Source organism: Dreissena polymorpha, chromosome 16 (genome assembly GCF_020536995.1).
Source record: "Dreissena polymorpha isolate Duluth1 chromosome 16, UMN_Dpol_1.0, whole genome shotgun sequence".
NCBI lineage: Eukaryota > Metazoa > Mollusca > Bivalvia > Myida > Dreissenidae > Dreissena > Dreissena polymorpha.
Window position 1 is genome coordinate 19984875 of NC_068370.1, and position 21961 is coordinate 20006835.

The following is a 21961-nucleotide window of genomic DNA, read 5'->3' on the forward strand; positions in this document are numbered from 1 at the left end:
AGGTCAAATATATGTGGCCAAAATCGCTCATTTTATGAATACTTTTGCAATATTGAAGATAGCAACTTGATATTTGGCATGCATGTGTATCTCATGGAGCTGCACATTTTGAGTGGTGAAAGGTCAAGGTCATCCTTCAAGGTCAGAGGTCAATTATATGTGGCCAAAGTCGCTCATTTTATGAATACTTTTGCAATATTGAAGATAGCAACTTGATATTTGGCATGCATGTGCATCTCATGGAGCTGCTCATTTTGAGTGGTGAAAGGTCAAGGTCATCCTTCAAGGTCAAAGGTCAAATATATGTGGCCCAAATCGCTTATTTTATGAATACTTTTGCAATATTGAAGATAGCAACTTGATATTTGGCATGCATGTGTATCTCATGGAGCTGCACATTTTGAGTGGTGAAAGGTCAAGGTCATCCTTCACAAGGTCAAGGTCATCCTACAATGTCAAACATCATATAGGGGGACATTGTGTTTCACAAACACATCTTGTTATTATTTTATGTTTGAAATACCGTCCAACCATCGCACCAAAGAATACCCCCCCCCCCCACCCCCACCTCCCCCCCCCCCCCCCGAATTCCCCCCCCCCCCCTAAATTTTCTTTTTTTCTTTTTCTTTTTCTTTTTTTTTAAGATCATCTCACAAATGACCACCACACCCTCACACTATACTATACCCCCCCCCCCTATTTTTTTTTTTTTTTTTTTTTAAGATCATCTCACAAATGACCACCTCACACTATACTATACCCCCCACCCCACCCCACCCCCATTTTTTAACCAGGTGTTCCGAAGGAAAAAACTGGTTATTAGATTGGCGAATGCGGGCGGGTGGTCGGGCGGAACAACCTTGTCCGGGCCATAACTATGTCGTTCATTGTCAGATTTTCAAATCATTTGGCAAATTTGTTCACCATCATTGGACGGTGTGTCGCGCGAAATAATTACGTCGCTATCTCCAAGGTCAAGGTCACACTTTGAGTTCAAAGGTCAAAAATGGCCATAAATGAGCTTGTCCTGGCCATAACTGTCATTCATTGTGAGATTTTAAAATCATTTGGCACATTTGTTCACCATCATGGGACGGCGTGTCGCACGAAAGAATCACGTCAATATCTCCAATGTCAAGGTCGCCACGACTAAAAATAGATTTTTTTTTAAAACAAACTTACAAAGGGGGTTAATTTTGTTTGTTTATTTCAAAAGTTCAGTTTGAGTTTTCTCCCTTTATCAGATTTTTTTCACAATGAAAACCTGGTTTTGTGACAATTTTGTCCCTTGTTTTTTTTTGAAACGGTTAAAAAACACAAATATTTATTTTTATTATTTTATGTTTGAAATACCGTCCAACCATCGCACCCAAGAATACTCCCCCAACCCCCCTCTCCCCCCCCCCCCCCCCCCGTTTTCCCCCCCCCCCCCCCCCCCCCTATATATTTTTTTTTTGTTAGATCATCTCACAAATGACCACCACACCCTAACACTATACCCCCCCCCACCCCCACCCCAACCCCCAAATGGTGTTTTTTTTAAACGGTTAAAAAACACAAATATTTATTTTTATTATTTTATGTTTGAAATACCGTCCAACCATCGCACCCAAGAATACCCCCACCCCCCCCCCACCCCCCCCACCCCCACCACATTTTGAGTGGTGAAAGGTCAAGGTCATCCTTCACAAGGTCAAGGTCATCCTTCAAAGTCAAACGTCATATAGGGGGACATTGTGTTTCACAAACGCATCTTGTTGTTTGATGTTTTATTATAGCATAATAGTATTGGGCAGTGTTTATGGATCCTTAATTGATTCTTATGACAACACGTTCAACAAGTAGCAATTGTACAAAAAATGTATGTTACATGCTCAACTGCATTCACTAATTAATTCTTATGACAATAAGTTAGCATATCCCACCCTTGAAAACATAGAGGTTGTATACAGCAGCTGTATGCCACACTGGTAAATATCTTAATGATATCATTATGTTTTAGATTTAAGTTATTTTGGTTGCTGTTTAAACATGAACTACACAGTTAACTCATCAGTTTTACATTGTCAGTAAATTCTCTGTAAGCCCATGCTTTTGTTGCCAAACAGACGGTTCTCAAGAAGTACGGTACATGTGCTATTTGATTCTTAATCAGAACGTCTGTTTGCTATTAATATTCTGAACAGCGATCAGGATTTGACCATAAGGGTATGACATAATAATAAGTTAATTAAATTGTAATAATTTTAAAGGGATGCCACATTATGGAAAAGAAAAGTTAAAGTTGAATGTAGGGGTTAAGAAATTAATTTATTTGAATATTTTCAAATAAGGAAAAACAGATTCCGTAATTACTCTTAGTTTTCGGAAACTTAAAAAAAAAAAAATTCGTGTCCGAAAATTTTGATAAGAAAATTATTCAAAAAGTTAGAGTGTTAAGAGACATATATGTAATGTTTGTTTGTCCATTATTATATTGAAATAAAACCAATATAAATAATAAATGTGCATACTGGTATATATGGTAATCTACCCAATAACGCATCTGTAATGGTCCGTTGCCCTCAGGGTATTCTCTGCCAGGTTTTATGACCTTAATCTGGGTGTAAAACTCCACGATCAAAAGGTCTCAGATAAGCGAAAACAGGGTAGAAATCGAATAAAATAGCGCTGTAAAATATACTGTCCGAAAATTGGAGTTATTAATTATGGATGAAAACCCGTATGTCCAAAAAAATAGAGTCACACAAAATTATTATTTTGGATAAAAAAGGGGGTGTCCGAAAACTTAGAGTGTCCAAAAGTAATTACAGTATTCAAGATTTGTTGGCACACATGGACATATGAATTTCATGAGAAGCTGATGTGTTCCATGCACCCTTGAGTGGTTACTGCCCATGTATGTATCCCTACAAGTTATGTTGTGTTTCAGCAAGGAAGTATTGAGGAGAAGATATTCCAGCGTCAGGCCCACAAGAAAGCCCTCAGCAGTTGTGTGGTGGACCAGGAGGAGGCTGTGGAGCGACACTTCAGCAGGGACGAGCTGCGGGACCTCTTCACTCTCAACATCTCCTCCCTTAGTGACACACATGACAGGTAACAGCCATGTTCACAACCCACTCTCTGTGCCAATCAGTATTCTGCTTCTAGTGTAGTCTTTTCCTAAAAATATCACTTGGAGGATGACTCAGCACAATTGAAAGCAATTGTTTGCAACTTTTGTTTCTGAAATGCTATATTTTGCGATAGATTTTCAACATGTCTGTTGTGACTAAATATTTGAAAAAAACACAGGTTTGTTAAGACTAGTTATTGAATGTTTTCATCTATACTTCTCACCCATTTGTTGGCTTCAGCATTTTCGTCATGCTGTGGTTTAGGTGATGGTGTAGTTGCAATAATTCAACTCTCAGCTTTATAACCCAACGGGTTGCTGAGAGCCGCCATAGCAAAAATTATCAAAGGCTCTGGGAGTACATTTATATGGATTAGGTAATCGTGCAACATTGCCATATCACTGATTCTACTATAGTTACTTAATTGAAATTTTACACATGTACCGGTTCATTGTGTGAGGTCACTGACCAAGTTCCATAAATCTGACCTTCCATTAAGTAGAAATATGATTCCTATTATACTTTTGAAGGTTAGTGTGCAACAAATATTATACCTTAATAACTACTACTGATATGCAATTGAAACTTCGAACAAGTTTTAGAGATTATCATGCTTGGTCACAGAAAAAAAATTAAGGCCCATTAACTATGACCTGCCATTGAGCAGAATTATGCACCGTTTTGTACTTTAAACATGCAGGTAAACATTTTCTTGCAACAACTCCTATCTCAACCTGACATGTACAACTGGCATGTGGTGTATTTGAATACAGTTGGGTCATGGCGGAGGTCACTGTTGCTAAAAAATAAATAATAAGATTGCATTCAATTACTTCAGTTAAGATGCAGATACTGTTCTGAAATTTTGTGTTGGTTGGTTGCATGCTTATCTCGGGAGGTATTGCATTTGGGGTTAAGGTCACTTACTAAAAATAGAACAAGAGTTTATGTTCACCATCTGAAAAAGTCGCAATGAAAGGTCAAATGTAGTAGTTGAGTATTTTACAGCTTGTTCGGACAGCAACTTCATGCTTCATCATTTTAAATGAAATACCAAAAATGTTCATAATGTGGAGATGGCTTTTCACCTGTATAACCTGCATCATAGCTCAAAGGTCAAGGTCACATTTAGAGCTCAAATGGACATTATATAGTCTTTTTGTGAACTTTAACGTTATTCATTATTCATCATGCAATTTTAAAAATAAATGAGTCACTTGCAAGTGCTGTGCTACTAAGGTTAGGTTCAAGGTCACACTTTAGATAAAAGGTAAAATATATATGCATGGTGCATCTTGTTAAATAGAAACAGGCATTACTGACAACCAGCTCAACATGTTGCTGACCTGCATTCAGCGTGTTTATAAAGAATGAAAATATTAAATATTACTTTGCAAAAATAAAATGTATCAGACTCAAACATGTATAAAATGTAAACTCCTTTTTGTCATGCACCATCGATGATAATAGGAGAAGGGCATATAGTCTTACCTGTGTGTGTGTGGGGGGGGGGGGGGCACTTAGTGTGTGGCGCAAAACTTTGTCATTAATTATTGAATTTTGAAATAAATTTTCAACAATTATGATACTATCAAGATAACATGTTGCAATCTGAATCATTCATCACTGAAAAGTCAAGGTCAAAGCAAACAATTTAAGTTCTTGCATATTTGTTATTTTGATGTAGTGGAGGTACATGTTCTTGTCCAGTTCATAACTTTGTGGTGCATAATGGGATTTTAAAATTAATTGCTGCAAAGGATCAGGATATCAAGGTGAGGTATTGTGAATAACAGTCATGTAAATAGTTTAAAGGTCAAGGTTAGAGTGAACATAAGGAGTTGGTGTTTATTTCACATATGGCTATAGCCAAGAACATGTGTCGTCCTATTCATGTTGCTTGCTTCTAGGTAAGGTCCACAGTGGACTCTTGATGTTTGTGCATAGTATGTACATGGTTATAGTAAACATAGATGTTAATTTGAGTGTCAGTTCTCTGTCTTCATAGCGCATAGGCAAAATGGTGTATCATTTATTGACAACATATTGAATGCACAAATTATGGTGCTCCCTTAAAGGTCAATATCAGTGTGAACTCAGGTTTATGTGTAGCAACAGTTAAAAAGGACTATTACACACAAGTTGTGTTAATTGTTCATCGAACAATTGTGCCTTACAACACATTTCTAGTTTCTCCATATTTTAGCTCACCTAATTGCTCAGGTGAGCTTTTGTGATCGGTCTTCGTCCTTCGTCTGTCTGTCCGTAAACACTCTAGAGGCCACATTTCTTGTCCGATCTTCATGTAACTTGGTCAGAAGATTTGTCCCAATGATAGCTTGATCGAGTTCGAAACTGGGTCGTGCTGGGTCAAAAACGAAGTCACTAGGTCAAAAAAAAGAAAAACCTTGTAAACACCGGAGATGTCACATTTCATGCCCAATCTTCATGTAACTTTGTCAAAATGTTTGTCTAAAGGATATGTTGGTTTAGTTCAAACGTGGTTCCGGTCTGTTCAAAAACATGGCCGCCACTGAGCGGGGTAGTTTTCCTTATTTGGCTATAGAGAAACCTTGTGAACACTCTAAAAGTCACAATGATATTTGGTCAGCACAATTGTTTTCTAGATACAAGAGTTGAGTTTGAAAATGGTCCCAACCATTGAAAAACATGGCTTCCAGGAGGGGGGGGCATTTTCCTTTTATTTATTTTGTAAAAAAAGCTTGTGAGCACTCTAGAAGTCAGATTTTTTACCCAATCATCATGAAACTTGGTGAAACCATTGGTTTTATTTATGTCTCAGATGAGTTGGAAAATGGTCCCGATCAGTCTAAAAACATGGCCGCGAGGGGGGTTGGGGCAGTTTTCCTTATATGACTATAGAGAAACCTTGTGAACACTCTAGAAGTCACATTTTTATGCCTCCGAAGGAGGGCATATAGTGATCGCACTGTCCGTCTGTCTGTCGGTCTGTCCTTCACACTTTTGCGTTTAGGTTTCGAAAAATGCTCATAACTTCTATGTCGCTTCAGATGTAACCTTCATATTTGGTATACATGTGTATATGGACAAGGCGTTTCCATACGCTCAAATTTTGACCCATTTGACCTTGACCTTGAACTTAGGGTCCGCGTTTAGGTTTCGAAATCTGCGTTTAGGTTTCGAAAAAGCGTTTTTCGGGGGCATATGTCTTCAGATGGAGACAGCTCTTGTTTGCCTAATCATTGGTTTTATTGATATCTTGGACAAGTTGGAAAATGGCTCAGATCGGTGAAAAAATACACACTATTTAGCTACCTGATTGTTCAGGTGAGGTTTTAGGATCTGTCTTTGTCCGTTGTCCATCCATCCACATTTGGTTTGTATACACTCTAGCATTCACATTTCTCAAGCATTCGTTATGAAAGTTGCTGAGAAGCTGTATGGCCACAAGATCTCAGTCAAGTTTGATAATGAGCAAAATGGCATAATAAACGCCAGAATTATTGCCCTTATATTGTCAAAAAAAAAATTCATGATATTATACAAAATTCTTGTAAACACTCTAGAGGTCACAATTTTGTTTCAGATTTTATGAATCTTGGTCATAATATTTATTTCTGTTAGCAAAGTTTGATGTTTGGTCATGATGGGTCAAAATATAGGTCACCAGGTTAAATCTTACAAAACCCTCGTAAACACTCCATACGCCAGAGTTTTAATTCAATAATGATGAAACTTGACCAGGATGTTTGTCTGGACAATATCTAGGTCAAGTTTGATGTTTGGTAATGTGGGGACAAAGTCTAGGTCATGGGGTCTAAATGATGCTTGACCAGGATGTTTTTCTTGATGATATCTAGGCAAAGTTTGTCATTGGGTCGTGTGGGGTCAAAATCTTGGTCACAAGGTCCAAATCTTACAAAAACCTTGTAAACACATGTAGAATTAGCATTACTTGCAAATGTTTGCATCACACCGTATTACGCGTCACGTCGATGACAGAGTGTGCCGTCGATGACAGACAGTTGGACTCGACCACGAACAACAGGTAGGTTATAAATTTGGTCGGTATAATTATATCACGCAAGTAAGGCCAAGTTTGGAAGCCTGTGACATGTTCATGAAACAACTCAAGGGGCGGATATTTGGCTAACGTATCCCCAAGGGAAAAATGCGTTAGTATATAACAGGAAATACAGTCATTTATTTGAAACTTGAGATATTTTGCACAACAATCAGTCATTTTTAATGACGTTTCGGAAACAGTCACTTTTAACTCATTCACATTTCTTTAAAAACTTGAACAACGAGTCCAAAATTACCTGGTGGCGTCCTCAGTCAATGGATAATATGTTCGTATAAATGATTTTGGCCTTACTTGCGTGATATAATTATACCGACCAAATTTATAACCTACCTGTTGTTCGCGGTCGAGTCCAACTGTCTGTCATCGACGGCACACTCTGTCATCGACGTGACGCGTAATACAGTGTGATGCAAAAAACCCATGCAAATGGACTTTACTTAATCAGAATAAATCATATGTTCACACTGCAAAAGTAAACAGCAGAGAACCAATCTAATATGCTCTAGAGTATTGAATTTTCAACTAAGCAATTAACAAGGCCTTGTAAAAAAAAAGGTGAGCGAACTAGGGCCATCTTGGCCCCTTATGTTCTAATTGGTTATTGGTGGCTTCAAATTAATTTATAGATAACTGTGAAAATCTTTTCAGACAAGATTTCAAAATAATTTATAATTCATGTCTCTTTTTTAAATGTATTCAATTAATTTGATAGTTTGACTGTATATGGCTGCATTGGTGACTTGACAATCTTGTCATTACAACAGGCTGGTAATTAGAAGAAATGCTCTACTATATTATTAATTCTGCTCTGCACACTAACACAGACACAGATAACTTATCACACATTTGTTTTACCCATTTTGCAAACCTTGCATAAGTTGTGTGTTGCTGAACTTACTGCAGTTGTTTGTTGTTGTGTAGGTTCCGGTGCCGTCGGTGCGTGAACAACATCCAGGTGAGGCCTCCACCAGTAGACAGTGACTGTAACAGCGACGTGTCTCAGTGGCACCACTGCACAGACAAGAGAGGCCTCCAGGACCTCGCACTGAAGGCAGCATGGCTATCAGATTCACCCATCTCATTTGTCTTTCATCACCATTCACATGAAAAGCAGAGGCTCACTGTGTGAACTGCTCATATTTATAAGGACAGCATAGTCTTTCTATCCTGCGGGAGCCAATCTTATTTCACAGCAGGACTTTGTTTTAACCATATGAAGGCTCAAAACTAAGAGAAAATGTGTGTTATTTCATGTTGATATTTCACTATTTGCTCTTAATTATTGCTACCTATTTTTTGTCCATTTTTAGCTCCACTGGCCAGAGGCCAGCGAGGCTTATGTCATGGTCCTGTGTCCATTGTGCGTGCGTGCGTCCGTGTGTTAACGTTTTCTTTAAACATCTTCTTCTCGTAAACTACTGGTCCAATTCTGATGAAATTTCACAGGAATGTTCCTGGGGTGAACCTCTTTCAAATTTGTTCAAATTATGCCCCAGGGGTCAAATTTGACCCTGCCCCGGGGGGTCAAAAAATTGAAAATTTGCTTATATAAGGCCTTTTTTGTAAAAACTTAAAAAAAAATTCTCGTCCCCAACCATTGGGCCTAGGGCTACCAAATTTGGTATGTAGTGACATCTTATAGTCCTCTACCAAGTTTCTTCAATTTTTGCCGCTGGGGTCAAATTGGACCCTGCCCTGGGGGGTCAGAAAATTGAAAATTTGCTTAAATAAGGCCTATTTTGTGAAAACTTTAAAAATCTCCCGTCCATAACCATTGGGTCTAGGGCTACAAAATTTGGTATGTAATGATATCTTATAGTCCTCTACCAAGTTTCTTCAAATTATGCCCCTGGGGTCAAATTTGATCCTGCCCCGGGGGTCAAAAAATTGAAAATTTGCTTATATAAGGCCTATTTTGTGAAAACTTTAAAAATCTTTTCATCCATAACCATTGGACCTTGGGCTACCAAATGTGGTATGTAGTGACATCTTATAGTCCTCTACCAAGTTTCTTTAAATTATGCCCTGGGGTCAAATTTGACCCTGCCCCGGGGGTCAAAAAGTTGAAAATTTGCTTATATAAGGCCTATTTTGTGCAAACTTTAAAAATTCTTCCTGTCCATAACCGTATGGCATAGGGCTTCCAAATTTGGTATGTAATATCTTCTAATAGTCCTCTACCAAGTTTGTTCAAATTAAGCCCTTCGGATCAAATATGACCGTTACCCAGGGGTCACAAAATTGAACATATGCTTATATAGGGCCCATTTTGTGCAAACTTTAAAAATCTTCTGTCCATAACCATTGGGCCTATTTCTACCAAATTTGGTATTTAGTGACATCTAATAGTTCTCTACTAAGTTTTTTCAAATTATGCCCCTGGGGACAAATTTGACCCTGCCCTGGGGGTCACAAAAATGAACATTATAATGCTTAAATAAGGCCTATTTTGTGCAAACTTTAAAAATCTCTTGTTCATAATTATAGAGCCTAGGGCTACTAAATTTGGTGTGTAATGATATAAAATAGTCCTCTACCAAATTTGTTCAAATTATTCCCCTGGGCTCAAATTTGACCCTGCCCTGAGGGTCACAAAACTGAACATATGACGTTTACCAGGGGAGATTACTGCAGCCATGTGGCTGTGACCAACAACAACAAAAACATCTTGTAAACATGAGATAAAACCCTGTCATTTAGTGCCATTTTAGATCAGATGGTGACTGCTTACAAAGGAATTGAAGTAAGAAAAAGTGTAATGAATGTTTTTCTTATAAACTGAAAAAAGTCGGGTTTTATTTAAATATGTCGAAAGTGAACATATATCCGGATACAAATATTTCGGATGACATGTTAATTTCATGTCTTTTTTTGTAGTGTTTAAACCAGTTTAATAATATCTTATTGATTTTAAAAACACAACTTCCATGAACATAATTATTTTAAGAAAAGTCAATATATGATACTGCATGGTAAACTCGAACTTTGTATCCAAGAGAAGGTGTTTGAATTAATGAAGTGCAATCTTCTTAACTATCGTATATGCTGCTTTTTAATAACTAATGATTAATTGTTCCATTTGTGAATCGTGACTCATGAATTGTAGATATGATTTTCAATTGCTCATCGATCCATATATATTTCTGACCATTTTATAATTTTCTTAAAATAAGTTATGAATTGATCTTAGAAGTCAAATGTATTACTTAATTAAATACATTTATAAATATAAAGAAATAATCTTTAGATTATCATAATATTCTCAGGCCTGTTGGTCTTAGGGATGTGTGGGTTGTTAATTATATTTTGAGATGATTCTTTACAAAGAAAGATGCTACTATTGTATGTGTTATAAATGTGTGAAAGGCTCTAAGAAGGAACCTGAGATTATTAACCCTTTACCAAACACTAACAGGATTTTACGGGTTTGTAGCTGACAACTTTATAAATAATTGTGATAAAAGGAGAAATTGCTCAAGATGAGCAATTTCTCTTTTTATCACAATTATTTCTACCCTACCTGATCATTTCCTTCATATTCCATTACAATTTAATTGTCGTCTGCAACCTCTTTCAAATTAGGAAAGTCCAAAATGTGTCGTTTGGTAAAGGGTTAAGGCATTTTGATTCCTATGGGTCTTGTGAATCTGTTTCAAGTCAAATGTGTAGATTTGATCTTCAGCATCTAAAAATAGGTGAAATAGAAAGAACGACAATATCTTTTGGAGAGATAAATGTACCTATGTTATAAGCAAAGGACCTGTGCAACAATTCCCGGGCTTTTTAGTCTGTTTATTTAACACGGTAGTAACTTTTTCCATATATAAAAAAGCTCACCCTTCCAACTTTTAAGCGCCCAGTGGGACGAGGGATAGAAAGAGAAAGTCACATGCTTGAGTACATATCAACCCATGTGCATTGCACGTTTTTTTTCGCATAAAAAACAGTGGAGCGATACAGGACCATCATGGCCCTCTTGTTTTCTACAAACAATGGCAGGAATTCATTAAATTTTATCTTGTAGACTACTAATATACACTTGAGAACAACATGCACATGGTAAGCTTTTGTGATTGCCGTTTGTCATTCGCCATATTTATTGTCTACTTGGGTATAAAAATTGATCAGAAGTTTTGTCACAATAATGTCTTGGAAGAGTTCTAATTTGGGGCAATTTAGGTAAAGAAAACTAGGTCACTTGGTCATATTAAAGAAAAAGCTTTTTAACACAATAGAAGTCACATTTTTTTGTCCAATCTTCAGGAAACTTTGTGAAAACATTTGTTCTTAAAATATATGTGCCAAATATATGTGCCCAGCAGTTTTTAAATGATTTGGGATCATTGCAAAAGATAGGTGCTAAGCGGGGCGGGGGGGGGGTTGCCTTAAATGGCTAAAGTGAAACTTTTTAACACACCTTAGAAGAAAAGTTTTGCCAGGGGATGGGGCAGTTTTCCTCATGTGGCTGTTGTCAAACATTGTTAACACCCTAGAAGTTGAATTTTGTGTTTCTAATATTCATGACATTTGGTCAGCTAGCTGAGTAAAAAAGTGGTTTGAAAAAAATGTCTCTGTATGGATTTGGTTAGGTTCTTTCTGGAGATTATTTCAATTATTAAATTGATAGCTGTGGGGTTGTAGTGTTGAAGTTGTTCATGATGATGATGATGATGATGATGATGATGATGATGATGATGATGATGAGTAAAACAACAAGAACTGTTTCTTTTGAATCCTATTTGACCTTTCATTCTATGTTCATGTTGTGTAAGGAGCTAAATTTGATCTGTAATTAATTTACATCGGACCTATTTAATTCTGCATGAAGAGCCTCTTGTGCTAGAGAGACCTACTGGGTTGTTAGAGTCAAGTTGTCCCCCATAAGTTAATCAAAGGTTTAAATATCTGCATATACATGGCTCTGTGTTGGAAATGTTTTCTATTATCAAAAGTTTGTTATAATTATGTGCATAGAAATTAAATATTTATGTGCCATGGTATATATTTTGACACAACAAATAAAACGAGCATTTTAGATCTTGTTACCATACCACATCTACTGGTAGCTTTGAAATTTTTGCTATTGCTTTAAAGAACATATTTAAGATTTTGTATGGCTTTATTTTACGAAACATTTGTTGATTTTGAGTATTGATTTGGCTTTAAGTGTTTTTAACAAGCAAATCTTGTAGTAGTTGATGTTGCGAAAACATACTTTTTCAATGTTTTTGTTAACGGAGTACGTTACTTTAAATAGTTGTAACAGATGAATAATTGTATTGTTTCTTGCAGAAGACGTTTTTTAGGGCTGTAATATATTGTTAAACATTGTGACAGCAATCATTTACCTTGCATGTTGGGGCAGTAAGTGAGGGGGTCAAATTAAAGTATTTTGATATTAATCTGAGTTTTATGTTGCATATTATTTGAAATCATTTGAACAAGGATGAATAACTTCAAAACGTGTGTTTCAAAATACAGCATGCATGGAATATTTTGTGTCAGTAATGTGGTCGGTTAATATAACAACAACAATGAATTTTCCTTTCTGCTAAAATGAAAATGAAGCAATTATAACAGTATATTTAGAAGTTACAAAAAAAACACGAAAAAACAACGACATAACTTCGACCTTAATTAGGAACCCTAATTAAAACGTCGTCCAGTCTAGCAAATAATTATGATAACATTAATAACCACCTAAAACAAATATTTATGGAATATTTTGTATCAGTAATGTGGTCGGTAAATATAACATCAACAATGAATTTTCCTTTCTGCTAAAATGAAAATGAAGCAATTATAACAGTATATTTAGAAGTTACGAAAAAACAATATATAACTTCGACCTTAGGTTCCTAATTAAAACGTCGTCCAGTCTAGCAAATAATTATGATAACATTAATAACCACCTAAAACAAATATTTCAAAGGAGCATGTAATTCTTATGACAAATATTTACTTCATCTTTTCAATAAACAAACAACGGACAGATCTGTAGGAAACTTTTTTCTCAAAATTAAAACAAGAGCATAAAAAAAAGTCAAGCCAATCAGAAATAAAATTTACACCTGGGGCATTTACTTGCTCGTAAAATACCAAGCTCCCTGGAAACACGGAGTGTATATTGATAATCTAAGAGTCCGTGCTGGAAACGAATTTCTGATTTTCTGGATTGATATAGGAGGTTTTGTAATATGTTACTTCTTGTATCATTTATTTGTACTTGTTCTTTATAGAAAAAAATCTTTTTGATAGCCGTTTATATTTTCATTCATTCAACTGTTCCTTTAACATTTATTCAGCAGAAACTTCCCTGTATCTTGCCAATATATTTTCAATGACGTCGGCGCTTTGATTATATTCACACGTTTTACCTCTGGTAAAAGAAAATGTTGCCCATAAAGCTCACATTGCTCTGCTGGTAAACCAAGTTTTATGATTAAATCGTAGGTACACATTTCGATTGATTGCAATACACAGTGCAACTCTATTTTAATCGCAGTTACTTGTCATTGATCATCTGGAGAAGTTCAGGTTCAAGCATGTTTTGTGTACAAAATTTCGAGACCAATTCTTATGTACTTTTTATGGATCTAAGTTTTGCAGACAGAAAAGAGACAGTAGTCCGGATGAACTGATGTAGGGATTGACGGAGAGACACATGACAAACCTAGATTAAGTGTTAACCAAATTTCAAAATTGTATCGGAGTTTTGTTTTATTTTTGTAACAAAAGAACGAGACCTGATCTTTATGTATGATGAAAAACAAAGTTCTTTCATAACTATCACATTATCTTTTATGAGTTTGATCCAAGAATTTTAAGAACGCTTTGAAAAATCGCAATATCCAGATTTGCTGACTACGCCCGGGGGTGGTAACTTCCTATAAACGGGTATATACCCAGCAAACAAATGACGTCTTTTTATGGTTGCTAAGACGTTGTTCTGCGACGTCTTTATCACGTCTTATTTTGAAAGGTTTATTGACGTCTTTTAGTGGTTTAAAAATGACATCTTTTGTGACGTCTTTATCACGTCTTATTTTGGTTGTTTTTAAAAGTTTTTGAAACGTCTTTTCTCGACGTAAAAAAGACGTCTTTTTGTGACGTCTTTATCACGTCTTATTTTGGTTGTATTTAAAGGTTTTTTGACGTCTCTTCGTGAACTGAAAAAGACGTCTTTTTGCGACGTCTTTCTTAGGTCTTTTTTTTAAAGGTTTTTTGACGTCGTTTGGTAACTTAAAAAAGACGTCTTTATGCAGTCATTTTTTGGTTGTTTTTGAAAGGTTTTTTGACGTCTCTTCGTGACGTGAAAAAGACGTCTTTTTGCGACGTCTTTATTAAGTCTTTTTTTTTAAAGGTTTTTTGACGTCTTTTCGTAACGTAAAAAGACGTCTTTATGTGACGTTTATGCAGTCGTTTTTTGGTTGTTTTTGAAAGGTTTTTTGACGTCTCTTTGTGACGTGAAAAAGACGTTTTTTTGCGACGTCTTTATTAAGTCTTTTTTTAAAGGTTTTTTGACGTCTTTTCGTTACGTAAAAAGACATCTTTTTGTGACGTCTTTATGCAGTCGTTTTTTGGTTGTTTTTGAAAGGTTTATTGACGTCTTTTTGTGACGTAAAAAGACGTCATTTTGTTACGTCTTTAAACAGTTGTGTTTTGGTTGTTTTTGAAAGTTTTTTTGACGTCTCTTTGTGACATGAAAAAGACGTCTTTTTGTGACGTCTTTATTAAGTCTTATTATGGTTGTTTTTGAAAGGTTTTATGACATCTTTTGGTGGTGTGAAAAAGACGTCTTTTGCAACGTCTTTAACACGTGTGTTTTTGGTTGTTTTTGAAAGGTTTTTTGACGTCTTTTTGTGACGTTTTCACACCACGAAAAGACGTCATAAAACCTTTCAAAAACAACCAAAATAAGACTTAATAAAGACGTCACAAAAAGACGTCTTTTTCACGTCACGAAGAGATGTACTATATTTCAGACGCAAAAAGCAACAAAAACATCACATGTGTTTTACAAATATAGATTGCAAGTGTTCATGAAACCAAGCCTCGTTTGCCGGGGTATAGAATAATCCAACAACTTTAACCTGCATATTTACATGCAATTTTATTTGCCTTTAATAGCATAACAAGGGACAAAATTGTCACAAAACCGGGTTTTCAAAAAAGTATATTTACAACTAGAGCTTTGTCACAGACGTGACGTATACTCCCACATGCTGCATTAACACAGATTATTTTGCATGTTGTCTTCACAAAACAAAAGAAGCTAATTTATGGCGATTTTTAAGAATTTTTTATGCCAATATCATTTATGGCCATTTTGACCTTTGAACTTTTTCGCATTACACACCGTCCAATGACTGTGAACAAAAATAATGTACAGTCATTTTAAAATCTCACAATGAATGACAAAGTTATGGCCCAGACAAGCTCATTAATGGCCATTTTTGACTTTTGAACTCCAAGTGTGACCTTTACCTTGGAGATATTGACTTAACTCTTTCGCATGACACACCGTCCAATGATTGTGAGCAAATGTACCGAGTAATTTTAAAATCTTACAATGAATGACATAGTTATGGACCGGACAACATCATATTTGGCCATTTTTTACCTTTGAACTCAAAGTGTGACCTTGACCATGGAGATATTGACGTAATTCTTTAGTATGACACATCGTCCAATGATGGTTAACAAATGTGCCAAATGATTTTAAAATCTCACATTGAACGACATAGTTATGGCCCGGACAAGCTCATTTATGACCATTTTTGGCCTTTGAACTCGAAGTGTGACCTTGACCTTGGAGATATCGACGTAATTCTTTCACATGGCACACCGTCCAATGATGGTGAACAAATGTGCTAAATGATTTTTAGCTCATCTATTTTTTGAAAAAAAATTATGAGCTATTGTCATCACCTTGGCGTCGGCGTTGGCGTCGGCGTCCGGTTAAGTTTTGCGTTTAGGTTCACTTTTCTCAGAAAATATCATTGCTATTGCATTCAAACTTGGTACACTTACTAACTATCATAAGGGGACTGGGCAGGCAAAGTTAGATAACTCTGGCATGCATTTTGACAGAATTATGTGCCCTTTTTATACTTAGAAAATTGAAAATTTTGGTTAAGTTTTGCGTTTAGGTCCACTTTTCTCAGAAAGTATCAATGCTATTGCATTCAAACTTGGTACACTTACTTACTATCATGAGAGGACTGGGCAGGCAAAGTTAGATAACTCTGGCGTGCATTTTGACAGAATTATGTGCCCTTTTTATACTTAGAAAATTGAAAATTTTGGTTAAGTTTTGTGTTTAGGTCCGTTTTATTCCTTAAGTATCAAAGCTATTGCTTTCATACTTGCAACACTTACTAACTATCATAAGGGGACTGTGCAGGCAAAGTTATGTAACTCTGACTGGCATTTTGACAGAATTATGTGCCCTTTTTATACTTAGAAAATTGAAAATTTGGTAAAGTTTTGTGTTTAGGTCCACTTTATTCCTACAGTATCAAAGCTATTGCTTTCATACTTGCAACACTTATTAACTATCATAAGGGGACTGTGCAGGCAAAGTTATGTAACTCTCACTGGCATTTGGACAGAATTATGGGCCCTTTATACTTAGAAAATTGAAAATTTTGGTTAAGTTTTGTGTTTTGGTCCACTTTACCCCTAAAGTATCATAGATATTGCTTTCATACTTGGAACACTCGCAAACTATCATAAGGGTACAGTAAAAGGACAAGTTGCATAACTCTGGTTGTCATTTTTACGGAATTATGGCCCTTTTTTGACTAAGTAACTTTGAATATATGGTTAAATTTTGTGTTTCGATCCACTTTACTTCTTAAGTATCAAGGCTATTGCTTTCAAACTTCAAATACTTTCATGCTATCATGAGGTTAATGTACCTGGCAAGTTGAATTTTACCTTGACCTTTGAATGACCTCTCAAGGTCAAATTATTAAATTTTGCTAAAATTTCCATTACTTCTTTATTTATGATTAGATTTGATTGATACTTTGACAAAACTACTCTTACTTGACATACAACAATAGACTCCACCCAAACCATCCCCCGTGCCCCCCCCCCCCCCCTACCCCGCTCCCCCCCCCCTTAATTTTTTTTTTTTTTTTTTTTTTTTTTAAGATCATCTCAAAAATGACCACCACACCCTCACATTATACCCCCCCCCCCCCACCCCACCCCCCCCCCCCCAATTTTTTTTTTAAATGGTTATAAAACACAAATATTTATTTTTATTATTGTATGTTTGAAATACCGTCCAACCATCGCACCCAAGAATCCCTCCCTCCCCCCACCCGAATCCCCCCCCCCTAATTTTTTTTTTTTAAGATCATCTCACAAATTACCACCACACCCTCACACTATACCCCCCCCCCCCCCCATTTTTTTTATTATTTTGAAACGGTTAAAACACACAAATATTTATTTTATTATTTTATGTTTGAAATACCGTCCAACCATCGCACCCAAGAATCCCCGCCCCCCACCCACCCCCACCCCCGATTTTTTTTTTTTGCGTTTTTTTTTTCCGCATTTTTGGAAGATAATGTAATAAATTCCACACCCCCACACTATACACCCCTCTTCACTCCACCCCTCCCTCCTTTGTGATTGAAAATTGAGAGTCCCTTCACCTTTAAAAAGAAAATAGATGAGCGGTCTGCACCCGCAAGGCGGTGCTCTTGTTAAATCTCACAATGAACGACATGCCCGGAAAAGCTTGTTATGCCCGCCAGCCGACATTCGCTAATCTAATAACCAGTTAATAACAAGGGCTGTTTGTAAAACATGCACGCCCCCCATATGGGCAGTCAGTTGTAGTGGCAGCCATTGTGTGAATACGTTTTTGTCACTGTGACCTTGACCTTTAACCTAGTGACCTGAAAATCAAAAGGGGTCATCTGCCAGTCATGATCAATGTACCTAGAAAGTTTCATGATCCTAGGCCTAATTATTCTTGAGTTATCATCAGGAAACCATTTTACTGTTTCGAGTCACTGTGACCTTGACCTTTGACCTAGTGACCTGAAAATCAATAGGGTTCATTTGCCAGTCATGATCAATGTACCTATGAAGTTTTATAAACCTAGGCCTAAGCGTTCTTGAGTTATCATCCGGAAACCATCTGGTGGACGGACGGACCGACCGACATGTGCAAAACAATATACCCCCTCTTCTTCGAAGGGGGCCATAATAATATCATTAATTTGAAATATGACACAATTTGGTCCTATAAAAACTTCTGTTCAAGAGTAACAACAGAACTGACATGTTTCATGCATAACAAAGTTGAATATAAACAACCACATCCAGTCTTAAGACATTAGCTGAATTTGGAGTTTTATGGAAACTGGGGGCCGTTAATGCGCTTCACCAACAAGTAATGTGGAGCGGTTAACATGAAAACAGCTGTTACATAACTGGTAAACAATCAACTGAAAGCAAAATTTCAAAACTGGAAAATTGTCACAATAATTGTTATTATTATTAACAGCTATAATTCAACACTGGACAACTGTTACAAGCAAAAACAAGTCAATACTTGTCTAATATAAAATAATTGCGAAGTATTACAACAGTGTTTTAATACACAATCTGATATTTTGTGCAGAACATGCACTTATAATAGTCGGAATACCAAACTTTTAGCACTGTATGGCCAATCAAATATTAATATTTTAATAATGTCATTACAGATGGCTTTGGTACATTTTGTATAATACATAAAAATAAACAATTACGCAAACAATATTCCGTTATTCCATATATTACCAAAATATGAGTTTATAGTGTGGATTAATTTGAAATAATGTATGAATTTACTTGTTAAGAGGTACAATAATACTCAAACAAGAGAAACAACTCCTATTTAGCATGTCACAATATTCTCCCTTGAAATGTTATTCACTAATTTCCACGAGATAGTTATTGCCTAATTTTATTAACTGAAAAGCATGAAATTAAACAAGATATTTATTTTGCTTAACGTATATTTTTATGTTCATAAATAAACATTTGATTTACTGAAAAGCATGAAATTAAACAAGGTATTTCGATTGCTAAACGTACATTTTTATGTTCATAATCCGATATTATAAATGTCTGTATTATATCTATAAGTATAATGCGCATTCATCCAATAGCAATTCATTTTTAACCAGGTTTTCCGAAGGAAAAAACTGGTTATTAGATTGGCGAATGCGGGCGGGCTGGCTGGCGGGCGGGCGGAACAAGCTTGTCCGGGCCATAACTATGTCGTTCATTGTCAGATTTTAAAATCATTTGGCACATTTGTTCACCATCATTGGACGGTGTGTGGCGCGAAATAATTACGTCGATATCTCCAAGGTCAAGGTCACACTTTGAGTTCAAAGGTCAAAAATGGCCATAAATGAGCTTGTCCTGGCCATAACTATGTCATTCATTGTGAGATTTTAAAATCATTTGGCACATTTGTTCACCATCATGGGACGGTGTGTCGCACGAAAGAATCACGTCAATATCTCCAATGTCAAGGTCGCCACGACTAAAAATTATTTTTTTTTAAAACAAACTTACAAAGGGGGTTAATTTTGTTTGTTCATTTCAAAAGTTCAGTTTGAGTTTTCTCCCTTTCTCAGATTTTTTTTTCACAATGAAAACCTGGTTTTGTGACAATTTTGTCCCTTGTCTCTATTGCTTAACATGTAAAAGATGTATATCATTAAAATATATGCTTTGCTGTTGATCTATATAAAAATGACAAAATACACCTATATACTGTAACACAGATATCTTTGTTAGGTTACTTATTACATTAGATGAAAAGCTGGTCATCAATATGTCTACATACAAATATATAAAGCATTATGAAGTTTTAATGCTAAAATGCAAATGTAAACATAAATGATGAGCATGTCAGTATATTATACAGGGGGGTTTTTTTTAAAAAAAGGGGAAGACGCTGGACGCTGGGTGAAATGGGAAAATAGAGTGCGAAAGAGACATATTTGGGGAAAAAATAACAACTGTTTTAATCAATGTCTATAACTCATCTTCTTGTCGATTTTAAGGGTTTTTCACCACTGTCTGCGCCTCCGGAAAATGAAGGCATTCCCAAAGCAAAAAAAAAACGGCCCAATCTCCAATGAAATGTAGATGATATTTGTTCCCAATTAATTTACAATAAAGAAGTTTTCAAAATCATAAAAATACGCTTAACAAACACTAATGGTCACATAACCCCAAACCGGAACTTCTGTTTACAGGGTTACATGCAGTCAATTTGATATATAGCACACATTGTTCAGTGAATGCTGCCTAGGATTTGTAAAATAGAATGCAAATGGTACGTTTTGGTATTAATTTGAAGGTATATTTGTAAGCAATAAGAAAAAGAGCCATTTTTGTGCTCTACTTTTTCTGTTGATGGTTCCCGGCTTTGAAAGTAGTTCATACTATTTGAGTAAAAATGGTCGCCTCCACATGTGTCAAAACTGGTGTGCCTATTCTAAGGTAAATATTTTGAGTTACAACACATAGAATTTGATGGCATGCATTTTTTTTAAAGATTATGCATTTATCTTTCCAGTGATGTATGATGATATAGTGGGTCATTGCTTGATCATGGTAAAAATTGATATCGAACTTTTAACTATTTTATATGTAATATAGAAGGAAATTAATTGCGCATGCGTAACCTAATGATATTTAGAGTGACTTCCCTTTATCTATAGACAATCCAAGAAATCGATACCTCCCGGATTACCCGCCCCTGAATACTCTCGCGCGCCTCCAAAACGGTACTGAAGAAATATACATGGACCTATATATGTTTGTATAGGTCCCTACGCAAAACAAGGGAGCGAAACGGTTATATCGAATATATTTGAGGATTTAAAGAGTTTCTGTTATCGATCTGACAACCACATAATAGTTCGTGTTTTTTTTTAAAATATAAATTACGTAATTAGTAGAAATAAGGTTCATCTGCATACTTTTAAGAGTAATAAAACATAGCATGGACATGGACCTATTTGTGTAGGTCCCTGGCATGAATAAGGTCTTGATTGTCATTTAACATGTTATTAAAAGGTGACGCGTGATATCTTATCTTAATGACGGCATCTACTCATGTGCAGACATGTGGTGTCACGGGCAAACCCATAAACGCTTTTAATCCGCACTTGGAACATCGCCTCCCATTTATCGAATTCGTTCGCGCCTTCTTTATCGCTGATGTTTTTTTTCAAGAGATTTATGTTGCTGTCATTAATAATCCGTAATTAAAGAAAAATAAATCACTTATTTTTTTCGTGTTTTTATTTTTTAAGCGTAAATTTAGACCGTATTACGAAAATTTAATAAAGATATACTTTTGGAAATCTAGAGAACACAATTGGAACTATTTAAGTTTATTTAAGGCTCATTATTTTTCATGTTGAACATTTCAATCGTGAATTAAGATGTTATTAAGAAAACATAATAATATTTCAGGCAATAAACTTTGATTTCACATGAAAAACGTTATTTAAATAATAATATAAGAAAGTTGTAGACAAAAGCTGATATGTCCTTTTCAATAAAAAAGTAAAAGAAGCAGGGTACCAGCATATTGTCTATTACGTTATATAGCATGCGCTTAACGACTCAGATGTAAGCACGTTTAGTTTGAGGATTCTTCTACCAAACTTTACAGCGATAAAGTGGGAAATGTTCTGCATGACTTTGCAAAAATTAATAGGAACCGCAAACTACA

The 21961-nt window shown here is 35.8% G+C and overlaps 1 protein-coding gene across 2 annotated transcripts in view; it reads left to right on the top strand.

Moving 5' to 3' along the window:
• LOC127862914 (DNA repair and recombination protein RAD54-like) overlaps positions 1–21961 on the top strand; it is a 170427-nt gene that overhangs the window by 126681 nt on the left and 21785 nt on the right. Inside the window, exons 20-21 of one of the 2 annotated variants that reach the window (XR_008040851.1) lie at positions 2933–3096; positions 8107–9928. Coding sequence is in view for 1 of the 2 variants with exons in the window: in XM_052402188.1 (XP_052258148.1) it covers positions 2933–3096; positions 8107–8314 (372 nt within the window). In the remaining variant the exon portion in view is untranslated. Of the gene's footprint in view, positions 1–2932; positions 3097–8106; positions 12588–21961 lie in introns of those variants that run through there. The other variant, XM_052402188.1, reaches the window with a different exon arrangement.